The sequence below is a fragment of the Stegodyphus dumicola genome, chromosome 10, assembly GCF_044657685.1.
Source record: "Stegodyphus dumicola isolate Sdum_Otavi_A_Nest chromosome 10, ASM4465768v1".
NCBI classification, from domain to species: Eukaryota; Metazoa; Arthropoda; class Arachnida; order Araneae; family Eresidae; genus Stegodyphus; species Stegodyphus dumicola.
In genome coordinates, this window is record NC_140777.1 from 70,221,022 (window position 1) to 70,236,293 (window position 15,272).

A 15,272-nucleotide genomic window follows, 5' to 3' on the forward strand; every position below is an offset into this window, starting at 1 on the left:
GGATTAAGACTTGAAGCATATGTATTGGAATGGAAGGAATGCCTTACACGGAGAATTTTCAAGAAGAAATTGGTTCGAATTCATGTTACACATAGGTAAAACCCTAAAAATTTTATGTAGCTGACTCTTTTGCCGTAATTTGAACCCCATTCAAACTATCAGTGTTCAGTGATGTTATAAATCCACCGGCGGGTTCATCGTACTACATTAAAGACACTATAATAATTGAATAGTTCAACGGCAGAAAGAAAACACTCCATCGTCAAAGCATTTCTTAGCCCCTGAATAGTGTTCGAAAATGGTTGGCGGATTCCAGTTGCCCTTCTAAATCCATCTTAATCGGTTTCAGGACTGGAGATTTAAATATCTTACTCATTTATATAATATTCTGATTGATATGGACAAATATTGACATCAATGCGAAATAATTGATACATAACAACGCTCTAAAACGTCACACGTTTAGTTCAAATGTCCTTCCTGCATATCTGGGCAGTTCCGGACTCTATCAACCACATACAGTAGTGTGAAGCTATTTAATATGTTGCCTACCCAAACCACGGCATTCAACCTTCAGAGTGGTTTCCTTCCTTACTGTTACAAAAATAGTATCGACTCCTAATTATCCTATTTAGATGAAAGTACATCAAGAACAGGTTCTAAGACTGGATCTAAGCTTGTTACTGAAGAGAATGTGACTCCACTGAAGTTGGTTCCAGGAATAATATTCTTTTCAGCACGGCAGATGTGCTCTCTTGCGTGAAAGAGTAAGACAGATGCAAGCAATGGATCTTCTGTAAAGGACACTCTGTTACACAGAGATGTAGTAGCTTATAGAGCTATTAGGTTATTTGGAAGCAAGATAGATGAAACATGAGCAATGCCTTCGCCAGGAATAGAACCACGAACCACTGGAATACGCGCCCAGTGTTCAGACCACCACACCACGAAGGCACGCTAAGAAAGCGTGAGAAATACCACATAAGCTTCTGAAACTCAAATTTTGTTAGTAGTAGCGGATGGCTTTAACAATCACTTGGCGTCTGATTAAAAGTACCAGATACGGATCTTCATTGGGTGCTCTGGTTTTTAGACGTCTTTGCCATAACCTTGCAGATTTAGATGCGGTCATCTTATATTGTTCAAAAACGCTTAGACATTCATTGACCTCTCTTGCAACCTGAACTTGGGACTGCTCTACCTGCAAGATTGCCAATAATTCTCCTTCTCATTATTTATGTCTTCTAAACTTTTGCGGTTACTCATTTTCAGCTTGTACCTAAATATGTATAATCGCATCAATTATTTAATGACCTTAATAAGGTCGTATCATATTTTTTTTTCATTTGGAGCACTTGCAAACTGAAGAGATGAATAAATTTGAGGCTATGTGACGTTTCTTGGAAAACATTCAACAAATCAAGGTTAAAAACTGTAATAAGTAATATAATCCCCAAATCTGTATCAATATTTTTCGTTTTACTTCCTTGTACGAAGTAAAAAGGAAGTATTGCAATCGCGAAAAGTTTCAGGCAGCATATTTCAACGAAAATATCCATTTTGACCGCTATCGAATGCAATTTAACGATGTTTTTGCGGGATATCTGTACGTAAGGACAGAATAAAATACTCTTTTCCTTCAAAAAATTATAAAACTGCTTTAAAATTAATTCTGAAGAGAATTTTTCGTGGCGTCTGTACGAACGTATGTACGTACGTATCTCGCATAACTCAAAAACGAGTAGCCTCAGAACGTTGAAATTTTGTATATAGGACTGCTATAACATGTAGATGTGCACCTCGTATTTTGGTTGCAATTGGCCGCACCAAACGTATATAAATATATTTATATATATATCCACTCTATTACCCGGTTCAGTGATCTCAGTTTCTTTACTCTTATATGTTTGTAAATTGTACATATTTCTTTTCTTTAAAAATGATTGAATTATATTGTTTTTATCTTCCGGTTAAGGATTTTATGCCTTTAGTAAATCTGTGTGCAATATTTTTAGAATTATCAGCAATTTCAAAGTTGTTTAATTGCCGCTAAGCCTGTTTTTAATGGCGGCCATTGATGTTTACATTTGAAACAGGAGACTAGTGGATTTGTTGCCAATCTAGAGAAACATAGCTTCGCAACAACAAAGTTAACGCATTCATTTATTATTGCCAATTAAATCATGCTTAATTCTTTCTGGAATTTTTCGAGGAAATAAGAGTTTGAGATTTACTTCGTAATTTTTAATATAGATATTTTGAGTTTTTATGTATTTTTGCCTTCTCGCGTAGTAAGAACTGAATTAATTAAATGAGAAATACTCAATCGTCTGTGGAAAACTGTTTCTTTTTTGTTTTATTTGCTTAATTTCTTTTATACAACATATGGCAACGATTAGATAATTCTTTAAATGATATACATTTTGTGCATTCTGAGTTATAATATGAATGAAATATAATACTGTTAAGTAAACCTAGCGCCAGAGTGTCGCTATGGTAAACAAAGTGAATTTTAAAGAATGCATTTATTCTATTGTGGTTTATGCGCTGTCGGCGAAGTAGGTTTAATTCACTCTAATAAGTTTAAATAAAATGCAATCTAATAATCTAATAAGTTTAAATAAAATGCGTATAATTTAATATTCCGTACAAGGAAGTCATGTGGTGTACACATCAGATTTTTTTTAAATAAATTTAGATTTTCGTATTTTTGCTGTAATATGTCCTAACCTGTTATACAACACGATACACTCAAACGGGTTGACGTTTAAGCTTCTTATTGCTTGCATGCTTTGGAACATTTAAAATAATCTGTGATACATCAGGTATGCAAAAACAATTACAGAAAGAAATACTATTTATTTTCTCAATGGTTTCCAAGTTCAAATATATTAACTATGTCACAAAGTAATAGCATTTTACTTCCACTGATGTATTTGCTAGGTTTTCTTAAACAACATATTTATAACATAAACAAATTTTGAAACAGTGACTTAAAATTTCTGACCTAAGCGTTTCAGAATAATAGTTCCTATTTCTTATTGTTATCACTTATGCAAGCATTTGGATTTTTTTTGAAGGTTACGAATTGCATAACCTAGATAAATGAAACTTTCAATAAAAAACGTTTAAAATATTCAAAATTTGTAACGCACCTCGAAAACAAATCTCGCTTAAATGTTTTGCCTTTAAAAATATGAAAGAACAAATATAAATTTGGCGATTTCATTCTCTATATAGTATTTTGTAAAGTAAGAGTTAAGGAATTATAAAATGTCAAGATAAACAGTCGAAACGCGATAATCACACGTTAAAAGAAGCATTTTGGATTTAATATGTTTAATTCTTAAGCATTTGAATGACTTTGAATTATTTTATTTATGTTATTGTATGCAGTTCCTTGAGGAGATAAAATAAGACATCAAAAGGAATCAGCATTAGATTAGTTAACGTATGGTCCATTTCCATGTTCCTACATTTAAAGCTCTGAATGATGACAGAAATTGGCAGAAAAATTAAATCACTAAAAAGTAAACAATTTGGAAAGAATCGAAAGACAGCTGAGATTAAAAAAGGTAAACCGGTTTAATTTTTATTGGACAAATAAAATATTTTCTCTTTAAAGTGAGATTATTTTTAAATTGTATCACTTTTTGCTTATGGATGAGTGGTTAAGACTGTTTGTACATTTGATCTCGGCTTTTTTCTATGCTCATTTTAAAGAAGTTCAAGTTTGAAATGTATTTGTTTTATGGCTTGCATTTTATGAAAACCTCAAGGAGTCATAGTTGCTGAATTGTATTTTTTATGTTTAGACACAGAGAGACACTGAAAATAGCTAAAAGGTTTCCTGATCTGTAATGAAAATATTAAAACAAATAAAAAAGAAGTTTGTACTTACCCCATCCGATTATATAGAACATGATGAGATTCTTCTGTTCTGCAAATGCTGCTGCAATCAACTTGTGCAGATAGAAACCTTCACAAAACATCCACATATAATTGGTCATTCGAAAGTACTTCGTTAAAATAAAGAGTATTTTACAACCTGGCTGCAAATGAAAAAAAATATGTTATTTCTACTCAATATTTTATATATTTCAAATGTACAATTAGTTGTATTAACTAGATTATTTTTTGCATTTTATATGAAATAAACTTTCCTCGGATGGAACTATAAATAAAACTAAATACAAGTAACAATATTGCCTCAATATTTTAAGGGAATAAAACAGAACATTAAGAGAAAAATATAGGTCCCGAATAATGGGTTATTATATGTATATAAATATAACGTTTTTCATGAATAATGATATATCTATGTATAATGCACAAGGGTCTATCTATGTATAATGTTCATATGGAATAATACTTATCTGTTCTACAAAACTAGTTTGCATCTTCAAAGTTTCAAATATGTTGAATTCCATATAATGCAGATACGCTGAATGGCATACAATTCGAAATAATTACAGCTGGTCTCGATGCTAAAAATATGTAGGCAATGGAATTCTGGTTTTTCAATAGGTAATTATTTATTTATTGCAGTGCGGACGAAACCTTTATATGTTTCCTTACCCAGGGTTCGTAGCGGTCCTTACAAGTGCTTATAAGTCCTTATATTTGAAAATAAAATATAAAGGCCCTTATAGGTGCTTGCTTTTTCTTTAAAGCCCTTATTTTTTTGTTTTGTTTTTACTGCTTTTTTAATGCTTTGTTTTTAATGAACGCGCATTTTTTCCCCGTACCTAAGACGAAACTGAATAAACAACTTTTCTTCCTTATATGCAACGTCAGATGGTGAATCAAATTCCCGGAAATTGCTTTCCCCCCTTCCTCTGCATTAACGTAACCTATGGTGCGCGCAAGAGTACAGACAGGTGCACCTCGTTCTATTGGTCAAAGAATTGCGAAAACGGTAGAAAATTCCGGTACATTCGGTATTCTTTTCCTCCCACCCAAATACTACACACGTTTGAATTTCTATCAAGATTTTAATAATTTGCATTCTCGTTCCGCGTGGTCAGTTCATATTCGTGTTTATTATGATCGTTATGCTTATATTATGAGCATATGCATGAATATTTATAATAATATAGTTGCAGTAACTGCTGAAGTATAGATAAACCTCCAAAAATGGGTGTGTTTTTGCACAGATTAGCTTTCTAAGGAATAATATTTGGAATGGCTTAAATAAAAGGAAAGTAATCGAATGGTCAAAATAATTTCATTTTCTTTGCCAATACATTATATAGTACGGAGGTTGGGAGTTTCTCCGCAAAATCTCTAATATTGAAGCAGCGAACTTTTTTTTTTTGTCACTGTCCAATCTGGATTGAATAGGACTAAAAGTTTTTGCGGTCTACCCAACCCAAGCGAAGATTGATTCTATTCCCGAAATTTAATACAGTCTGTTTTAAATTAGAATCAGAAACACCCCAGATTAGTAAGTCTCTTTCTTTTCCTTTATTTAGTTCTTTATTCTCCGAATACCGGCAAGCGTTGATTCCAATTGCGTAATATCACATATGGAAGAATTACGCCGCACGTATTGCGCAATAACGTTTGCGGTATTTTGCATTGATAATTAATTTTGATGTTCAGTCTGAGATTTGTTTATGAACACTTAAAAGAGTTTTACTGTGCTTTCTAAGCAGAATATTTCTTAAGTTCCGTTGGTTTTTATATCATGTTATTTTCTTAAACCAAGTTCCGTTCGTTCGAAATCGAAATGTCAAAATCATTTATTTAGCCTAAATTTAAATCTAAAGAACGGCTACAATCACCCCCACACCTCTTTTTCGAGTTACTATCCGGAATATTCGGGAATTTCCGAGTATGCGGGTTAGTTAAGCTTTTACTGTTAAAGGATGACTGAATGAAGCAATTTCCAGTCTTCTGATTTCTGAAATGTGCCTCTTTTTTACTTAAATTACTTTGCTTGGGATATATGTTAAGGGAAAACTGTTATGCAATGAAAATTTAGAAAATGTTCAGAATTTTGATTTAAGTTAAATTATTTAAATATTAATATGAGTGAAAAAATGAATTGTATTTATTATTAGGTGCCAAACGAATACAGTTAATATGGCTTATTATTATTTATTTTCTATATTTTCAACTGAAGTATCATCATTAAATTTTGTAATATAGTTTAGTTCTACATAGTTTTTTTTTCTCGCATTGTAAACTAATTCTGTAAACTGAACTGTCATTTAAAACTAAAAAAAAAGTTAATTGTTTTCCATTGTTGAGGTAATGCTCATTCTCGTAATAAATATTGCATTGCTCATATTTTAAATTACAAGTCTAATTTTTCTTTTAAGGTTATGCAGTTGTGTATAATGTAATTAGACAGGTGCTTATTTTTTCCTTAAAATGTGCTTGAAAAGTGCTTATAGGTGCTTATTTTTTTAACTAAAATGTGGCTATGAACCCTGCTTACCGCGTTTCATTTCAACAACGATTACGTGGTTAAATTTAAATTATTTTATTTTTATACAGTTAAATATAAATATGAATTTTGTGTTTCAAAATGTATAGTTTATTCCATAAATAATTCGATTTGCTGATGTCATGTTAACACCTGATTTAGGATTTCCTAGGATCCTGCCTTCAGATTAAATCATACTATATGCTTTGCACACAAAGATAATTAGAGCTTCGAAAGCCTGTAATGAATAGCCGGAAGTTACTTCCGGCTATTTTAGAGAAACTGTGTGTTGTTTCCAACCGATTTCAGTAAATTTAGAAATGCATTTAATCAATAGATAGATGAAAGCAATTTCTTTTTATATTTGTATTTGTCTAGATACATGCGAGAATTAGCAATGAATATATACTTAAAATTTTACTTAGGTCTTAACTTTGTTGTTCATCATTGAGAGCAGATGTAGAAGGAAACATGTTTCATAGCGATTTAGTGATGTTTAACTTGGAATTCAAAATATATGTTAATATCTTCAGTTTAAATATTACTAAATCATCAATAATTAATTTAGAATAATTAATTCCTACATTTAGAAATTTAGAAAATCAGTTTTATGTATAGCAGCATCTACACGAGTTGTTTATGTATTTACATGCTGTTATTATTTGAGTATTCTTAGAAGTTAAGGCATATAAGGCGAAGCGACTGAAATGCAAATTAAACTTTACTATATCATGGTTTAGAAGCCATTCCAGGCGCAGTAGACATAAGTCTATGTTTGCTTTAGAAATGTGTCCCTGATACCTCAATTTAAGTGGGATTTTGAAAATGAGTGCAGCGTTACAAATGTTAAGTAAATATCATTGTTGGCAGATAGTAAGCAAAGACTGCTGTGATATAGGAATATTTGGGAGGTAGATAAATAATCAAGAAAGCGATAAAAGCATCTTATAGGATCAAACGAACGGAATTCAATGAAGAAAGTCATAGCAACGTCTACAGTTTTATAAAAAAACATGAAATTTAGTTCATATTCCCTGAATTCGATGAATGATTAGTGAATGAATTAATTAAAAGACTTTAAGACTCTTAAATCAATTCATTAAAAGACTAAGATTAAAAGGATTAATTAATTAAAATATACATTTGAAATACGAATGGGATCGATCAAAATTAGATAGAGGCATTAACTCTTAACAAAATAATAAATTTATGTGTGTAATACATTTGAAATGTATACCCTGAAACTGCAGATGTTAAGGAAGGGTATAGAATTTAATGACTTCTTTCGCTAAGGTACGACATCTGCCTTTTATTCTATGGCATTCACTCAGTCTGAAAATGATTTTGATTATGTGAGTTTTTATATTAGTTTTAATTAATATGCATGCATGGTTTTGCACTTTAGATCTCGTATGATCTCAAAATATTGCACAGACCATTAGGAGCTACTTTGGAACTATAATATAACTATACCACATATATACATTGCACAAAAAAGTCACCAAAGTTAAAAAAAGGGCAAATATACAGACTTTCCCCCTTACCCAGTGGGCCTTTTCAAGAAGCTTTTTCCGCAGGCCAGTTTTCTCCCTCTAAGCGTTTTCTAGATTTTGGATTTTAAGACGATTTAGGTCATTTTCTAGACATTTCAACCATCTTAAGATTTAGTCTGTCTTTGTTTCCGTGTACCTGTGGGTCTAGCGCTGAAGACATTTTGCGTTGCACGGTCTTCATCCATTATGATGGTTACAGCCGAAAACATCGCGGCAAAAACATCGCGGACGAAAACGTCGCGGAGAAAACAACGCAAGGCGAAAACGTCGTGCTACAAAACATCGTGGGAGAAAACATCGCAGTTCTAAAACATCGTCGTCGAAAATAAAGCAGTTCAAAAACTTCGCAGTTTAAAAACATCGCCGTCGAAAATATCGTGGTAAAAAATAAAGTATCTACAAATCATCGCATGACGATAACACCGCAGACATGCTTTTTTCAGGCTTTAATAACTGTAAATGGATATTCCCATAATGATTTGTGAGCGCAAGTGATGTAAGGAAGGATAATTTTTACTTTCACATATTTTTATTAACTAATAAATTTTTGCTGAAATTTTAAAAAGGAAACTTAAGCATAGAAAATTAAATGCAACTTAATAGATTATACTTTTTATGAAAAATTACCTGTAAAAACTTTATAAAAAATGATTTATTAATGGTCTTTGTTAGTTAACTATGTCGGTTTAAAATTCTATTAAGTGCTATAAGTTGCATTAATTTTCTATGCTTAAGTTTCCTTCTTATTTTCTCAGCAAAAATTTAATATTTAATAAAAAATATGAAAGTAAAAATTATCCTTCTTTACATCTTGCGCTCACAAATCATTATGGGAATATCCATTTACAGTTATTAAAGCCTGAAAAAGCATGTCTGCGATGTTATCGTCATGCGATGATATTTTTTACCACGATATTTTCGACGACGATGTTTTTAAACTGCGAAGTTTTTGAGCCGCTTTATTTTCGACGACGATGTTTTGTACCACGATGTTTTAGAACTGCGATGTTTTCTCCCACGATGTTTTGTAGCACGACGTTTTCGCCTTGCGTTTTTTCTCCGCGACGTTTTCGTCCGCGATGTTTTTGCCACGATGTTATCGGCGGACACCATTATGATAATGTGGCCTGCCCATTTTATTCTTTGGTATTTATTGGAATTAATGATGTCAATTTCATTATATGAGCGATATAGTTCTAAATCAGATCTTCGAATCTACACACCATCTTCTTGTATTCCTCCAAAAATTCTTCTTAAAACCTTCGTAATGCTGATTTGGCCCGGCAAGAATTTCAGAAGCACATGTCGAATGACTCATAGCTATTTTCGAAAGGTTTCTACCCATTACAGATCGGGTAGAATCTCCTAATGGAGCAATAGCATTGTTCCACATGCATAACATGCCTATATCAGTTTGGCCAGAGGGAAACAAATATTTATAGCTATGAGCAAATTGGTGACTTACAGCGTTTATTGCACAACTGTACAACTGTGGAACATATACAGACTGGAGAGAAACAGTAGCTAAAAAAAACAAATGTCGTGTAGAAACGCTGCGTGTTGTAAAAGGCACATTTGAAAGGGCATATAGCCTTTAGCTACGGTTATATTATAATAACGGCTATAGTAGTAACGCCTATTCAACTACAGTACAAAGTCCATAATCCGGACGCCCATTATCCGGAATGATCTATAATCCTGATAATATTTCAGGATAATTTCTTGTACATTGGACTAAGCTGTCCTCTTTCATGGATGAGAGTACCTAAGTAAAGAACTTAAAATTAGAAACGGTTTTTACGTTAAAATTCGGAATGAAATATTTCTTTTATGGTATATGACTTTTTTTCCAAGATGTTCTTCGAAGTCTGTTTTTAGAGTGGTGTTTTTGTGCCCTTTCTTTAAAAATAAAATCTTTAAAAGTATATATGTATATCTTTTTTTTGTATAAGCCACAAACTTTTTTTTGTATGCTTTACGCGTGTGCGTAAAGAATGCACATACATTACACGCTCTATATTTCCACAGCCATAACACCTTGGTTCCGTAATCTTATTAGGTATAGTGCGTGCTTTATTTTGTTTGTTAGTACTTGAATAACCCTTACTCTTCGTATCTGGAACGCGGATTTTCTCATAAATTTTTAATTTCTCTTTGAATTCAGAAATAGTTTTACACCCATACAACATAATTTTGTTACTACGCTGATCCGGTATCCCATTGATTACATAATCAAGAATTGATGAATCATCAACAGAACCGCGGCTGGCTATTTCGCGCATGGCAATTAAATATTCGGAAAGGGATTCACCAGGTTTTAAGTGTCGTTTAAGTCCAGACATAGTCGAAATGAACCGCATTTTTTTTTCTTCTTAGCGCGATATTACTTGCGTAATCAGAACAGCTTAATGAGTTGTTTCTCTAACCATTCCGAAATCTGTTTATCAATTTCACTCTGCTCTGCGGGGTGGAACGTTGCGGCATCATCTTCAGGGCAGATGTTTTTATTTTATTCGGCTAAATGTAGTATTCATCGCGATGTTGTCCGTCTTTGATACGATTTAAATCAATTTCCTGGTCGTTATAAACATCACGAATACACATCAAATAATTTTCTGGTTGCAATTTTCTAATTTCGACTATGCGTAATTTACGCATGCGCGCGTTGAAAGAAATGTTTAATAAAGTAAACACATAAATATTAAGCTTTTTTTGTAAAATTTGATACCCTTTAAATCATAATTGCTCTTTATTTCATAAATTACGGCTTCATATTTTTAATTGCGTAATTTCTGAATGCCATCTTACCAGATTTAAATTGATGAGCTATAATTCGAAAAAAAAAAAAAAAAAACCCTAATTCAAAATCGCCGAATTCCCGACGAGTCCGGGTTACGGACGTTATACTGTATCACTACATAATGCTGCTTAACTGCATCAGATTATGTTTCTACCATTACAAATCTTGTTACTTTGAAAGTGCTGATTAGTTTAATTTTCCAACAAGTAATATTATCAGAATACATCTTGAAATGGAAATAGTATATTTGTGTAATTATCCGACTAGAATTCAGAGATTAATAATAAATATTTTCCGAAAGTTTTATCATAATAATAGCTGTTTATTGTATTAGAAATAAGCAAGTGTTGAAAATGCAAAAATGCATTATATTGTTTATGTAGAGAATCGCTAATTTTTAAGTAACCCAACATGGTTGTAGTAAAATCTTTTATATATTTTAGTATACTAATTAATGCATATTGGGTACTGGATAGAACTAGCATACTTGCTTGCAGGTGATATTCCATTACTTTATCACAATGCAAATGTGATATTCTATTACTGTCTCACATTCAAGTTACTACTTAAGTATGCAGTATTTCGAGTAGATAACGTTATAGTGAGAATTCAGTTCTTAAGACTTCAGCCTCAACGTAACTGCAATTACATGAACTATGGTGCAAAACTCCAAAAAATATAAAAATATGTAAATGTCCAGATAACTGTACACTTAAAATCACTCTGTAAAATTGCTAAACTGTACACTTAAAATCACTCTGTAAAATTTACACTTAAAATCTGTAAAACGTGCAGATCTTAAGAATCAATACAGAGTGAAATCACAGCCCATTAATTGGCATTTAAACTAAAAGCATCGAAGATTTACTGTTTCGATTTTCCTTTATAACCCGTATTTCCGTTCCATTTCATACTGTTGCTGATGAAATGTACCAAAGAAAACTGCCATCGTTTGCAACAGAAGTCCATAAAACTATGTGATATGAGTTCCAGATTTCAAATGTTACTTCCAAAATGGATTATCATTTGGATTAACCAACGCTATAATGCTATTTCCATTAGTCAAGGGAACATTTCAGTGCAGTTTTCTCCATTTAATGGTGTCCACCATTAACATAAAATCTTCTCATTGTGGTAATTGTTTCATTAAAGATGAATTACGTCTGGGGCGTGAACTGGATACTCAACCTTATAGCTATAATAAAATTATCGTAACTTGGCAAATTATTGTCCTTAACAATTATTAAACTGTCTCCCCAAAACTCAAATAAAATTTCAATCCAATTGTAAATTTATATTTAGCAATTCCTGGCGGTTTTCAATTTAAATATTGACGCAAACTAAAACAACGATTCATCCAGTGGATTTCGAATGCAATATTAACACTTGTTTTAGTCGAGTGATTCGTTGAATAAGTTGAGCGATGGCTTATCGTATAAACCATTTTATAAAATGATGTGACCTCCTGGCAAAATTTAGTTATTTACGAACAAGATTCTAAATTCACAACTAAACACTTAGTTATCTACCCTGTTTCTAAACCTGTAAAGCACTTACCAACTATAAAGTGACTACTTAAGCTTTAACCTTTCACGAGCACAGCAGGCATTAATTATCTATAAGATACAGCGGCGACATGACGAAAGCTCCAATAGGCTTACAATTAAGCTTAAACAACCACTTTTAAAACTGTGTCTCTTGCCAAGAAATTTGCATTGTGATAGGAGTTAAGAAAGGTAGGATGGAGTTTAACTCAAATCTAACTGTTAATAATGTTTATGAACTATTTCCACAACTTCAGTTAATGTAACGGACAAATTACCAATATCAAAATAATAATAATTTATGTAAAAGTCACTATTAGCAACGATTTCTATTAAGCAAGTAAGACCATTAAATTGTCTTTACAGTCGCTATTTTCGCTTTTCACACAGTTTAGCAAAGAAAGAAGCTGATTTTGTCCCTGTAAGAGACTTTTATTTTCTTTTTCTGGCCTGAGAGAACAACATAATCCGTCCATTTGTTTGAGCCTATCTCTGATTTCTTAAGCCACTGAATTTTTCAATCAAGAAAAATGTTAATATTTCTTAGGTTGACAGCTCCCTGTCAAATCAGTTTTACTGATTCTCCTAAGTTGGGTGTTTTTTCCCAGAATGTAAGTGACATGAATTTCAAATACTAATGTGAAGACTGGTTAATGCTTGCGTTGAAGCTGAACGTAATTATCGTTGTTTGCTTCAAAGTTAAAAGTAAATGCTACTTGGCATAAAGCATATGAGCATTTATAAAAACTAACAAGCGTAGGTTGCCAATACAGTAAAAGAGTAAAACCCTTGCATGATGTTAATGATGTTTCAGGATTCTTATTTAAACAGAATAATAACATGCTGCATGAAAGTGCAATAATTTTTGTAATTTTATTGTTCTTATTTTCCTTAGCAACATGATAACCTATATCATCGTATTAAAATGTATTTTTGATAAACAACATTCTCGTTCCAGATCTTTGTTATAGCCTATGGATAAAAGCATGCTAATAGCTGTCATTGCCTGTTATCTAATACAGTATGTTATCCAATACACTTGAAAAAATAAAGAACAAAAGGTAAATTAGTTTCGAATATTCTGCAATGAAATCGTAATACTGCAGCATTTTACGTTTTATAGTAATACCATTGTTGTTGGTACACAGCAATTGCTACTGCTGCGGTGATAAGAGCAAAGTAAAATAGTGCAGAGAAAAATTCATTAATAAAATGTTTAAAAGCTTTTACAAAACCAGCAAGCTTGACATAATAAATTGTCTATTAAGTTCTTAAATGCAATTCTGCAGTAGCAGAATTGAAAATGAAATTTTTGTTTCATTCATATGGCTACACAATCTAGTTCTTTCATATAAGATTTTGTATTACTAAGCCCTATATAAAATTCGATTTAAGATAACTTAAAAATTATTGAACAACATCCTATTATATTGAGATACGACAGCAAACAGGAAGTTTTCAAAACATCTGCAGATATATAAAGACATGCAGAAAGGACCGAAATAAGCAGATTTTTCTAACAGAACAAGTGTGCAGAAATGGCATTTTGAAGTGATACAGGCTCTGTCAAGTGGCCGATAAAAACATTCTGTTGGCGTAAATCGCCATCCCCCATGCTGACACAGAACGGTATGCATAACTACTCGGAACACATATCTCGTCGACTGGCATTTTATTTAACAGGCTGTTTTTAAAACGCATCAGCTACTTGAAGCACAGCAGAGAATGATTCCAGAGTACATTCGAGCACCTGCTCCGTTTCCGTTCGCAGCCCCACACATAAAACGCATACCTTTGAGTTCCTCTTTCGTGTAATGATGCATACCTCTCGAACTTTGCTAGGGAATTGACGATTTACGCCAACTGGATGCTTTTAGTTACTGCTCAACAGCCCCCTGTACCACTACAACTCTCCATTTTTACACATGCATTGCATTATAAAACTTGCTCACTTCGATTCATTCTGCATGTCTTTCCATTTTTAACAGATAGTTTTGAATCCCTCCTGTATATACACTAACGCTCTATGTACACTAAGGTATATGTTTATATTGATAATATATTGAAAACATTCTCCAAGTACTTACTCCATTTCTCTGCATGATAGTTTGATAAGTATTCGACCGCTTGAGTTCATCTACAATGACTATGGACTTGAAAAGGACCACCACGACGCCATTCAGGAAAAGAGAAAGAAACAAGTTCTTATGCATGGTGATTCGGGGCACCTGAAGTTGTCTTGAGTAAACAATGCGCGGAGAAGGAGAAAAAGACATATTTTTAAACATGTCAACCTATTAAATTTTGCATAAGATGAAAGAAAAATTATATAACAGTTATTAGATCTACATATATGTAACAAATGAAAATACAAATCTCCATACTTCAGGTTATCAGAAGTATTCGATTGCAAGAATTATAATTTGGTTTTACATTTGAAGTTTCAACAACTACAATTTCTTATTGAACTGAATATTTATCAGTTACATTTTTTAACATAAAAATTGAGATTGGAAACATTTAAGTATTGATCCTCCAAAATCAGAAAAAACATTATAATTTAATTTTAGCATTCAAAATCATAGTTCTAAATTCATAGAAATTGTTATTGTGCAGCGAAGGTCTCGACACTCATGTAGATGGTAATTTGAGTTAAAAATTTCAAATTACCACATTTTTCGGCTTCCATAGTTTTTATTTCATATTTCAAAGCTAAGCTATATACAAAGGAATTTACAGTTACTAACTTTCAGATGCTATGTATTCCTGCACTCAAATGAGCCCTGGACTACATTGCGAAGTTTCAAATTCCTCAGGACTCCCGGAGTTATTTGAGATTTAAGTCTGTAATTATAATGAATACACATATAGGAATAGTGCGGTTTCAAAATCTCAAACATTTCTTGCATTCTTTAAGAAAGCTTAACATATATTATCGTGGC

At 32.4% G+C, this 15,272-nt stretch overlaps 1 protein-coding gene across 4 annotated transcripts in view; it reads right to left on the reverse strand.

Moving 5' to 3' along the window:
* LOC118193720 (calcitonin gene-related peptide type 1 receptor-like) overlaps positions 1-15,272 on the reverse strand; it is a 666,801-nt gene that overhangs the window by 81,541 nt on the left and 569,988 nt on the right. For all 4 annotated transcript variants that reach the window (XM_085825063.1, XM_085825062.1, XM_085825065.1 and 1 more), the window contains 2 exons: positions 14,418-14,568; positions 3,902-4,052 (listed from right to left, as the gene is read on the reverse strand). In XM_085825063.1, the coding sequence (XP_085681189.1) occupies positions 3,902-4,052; positions 14,418-14,568 (302 nt within the window). The remainder of the gene's footprint in view (positions 1-3,901; positions 4,053-14,417; positions 14,569-15,272) is intronic.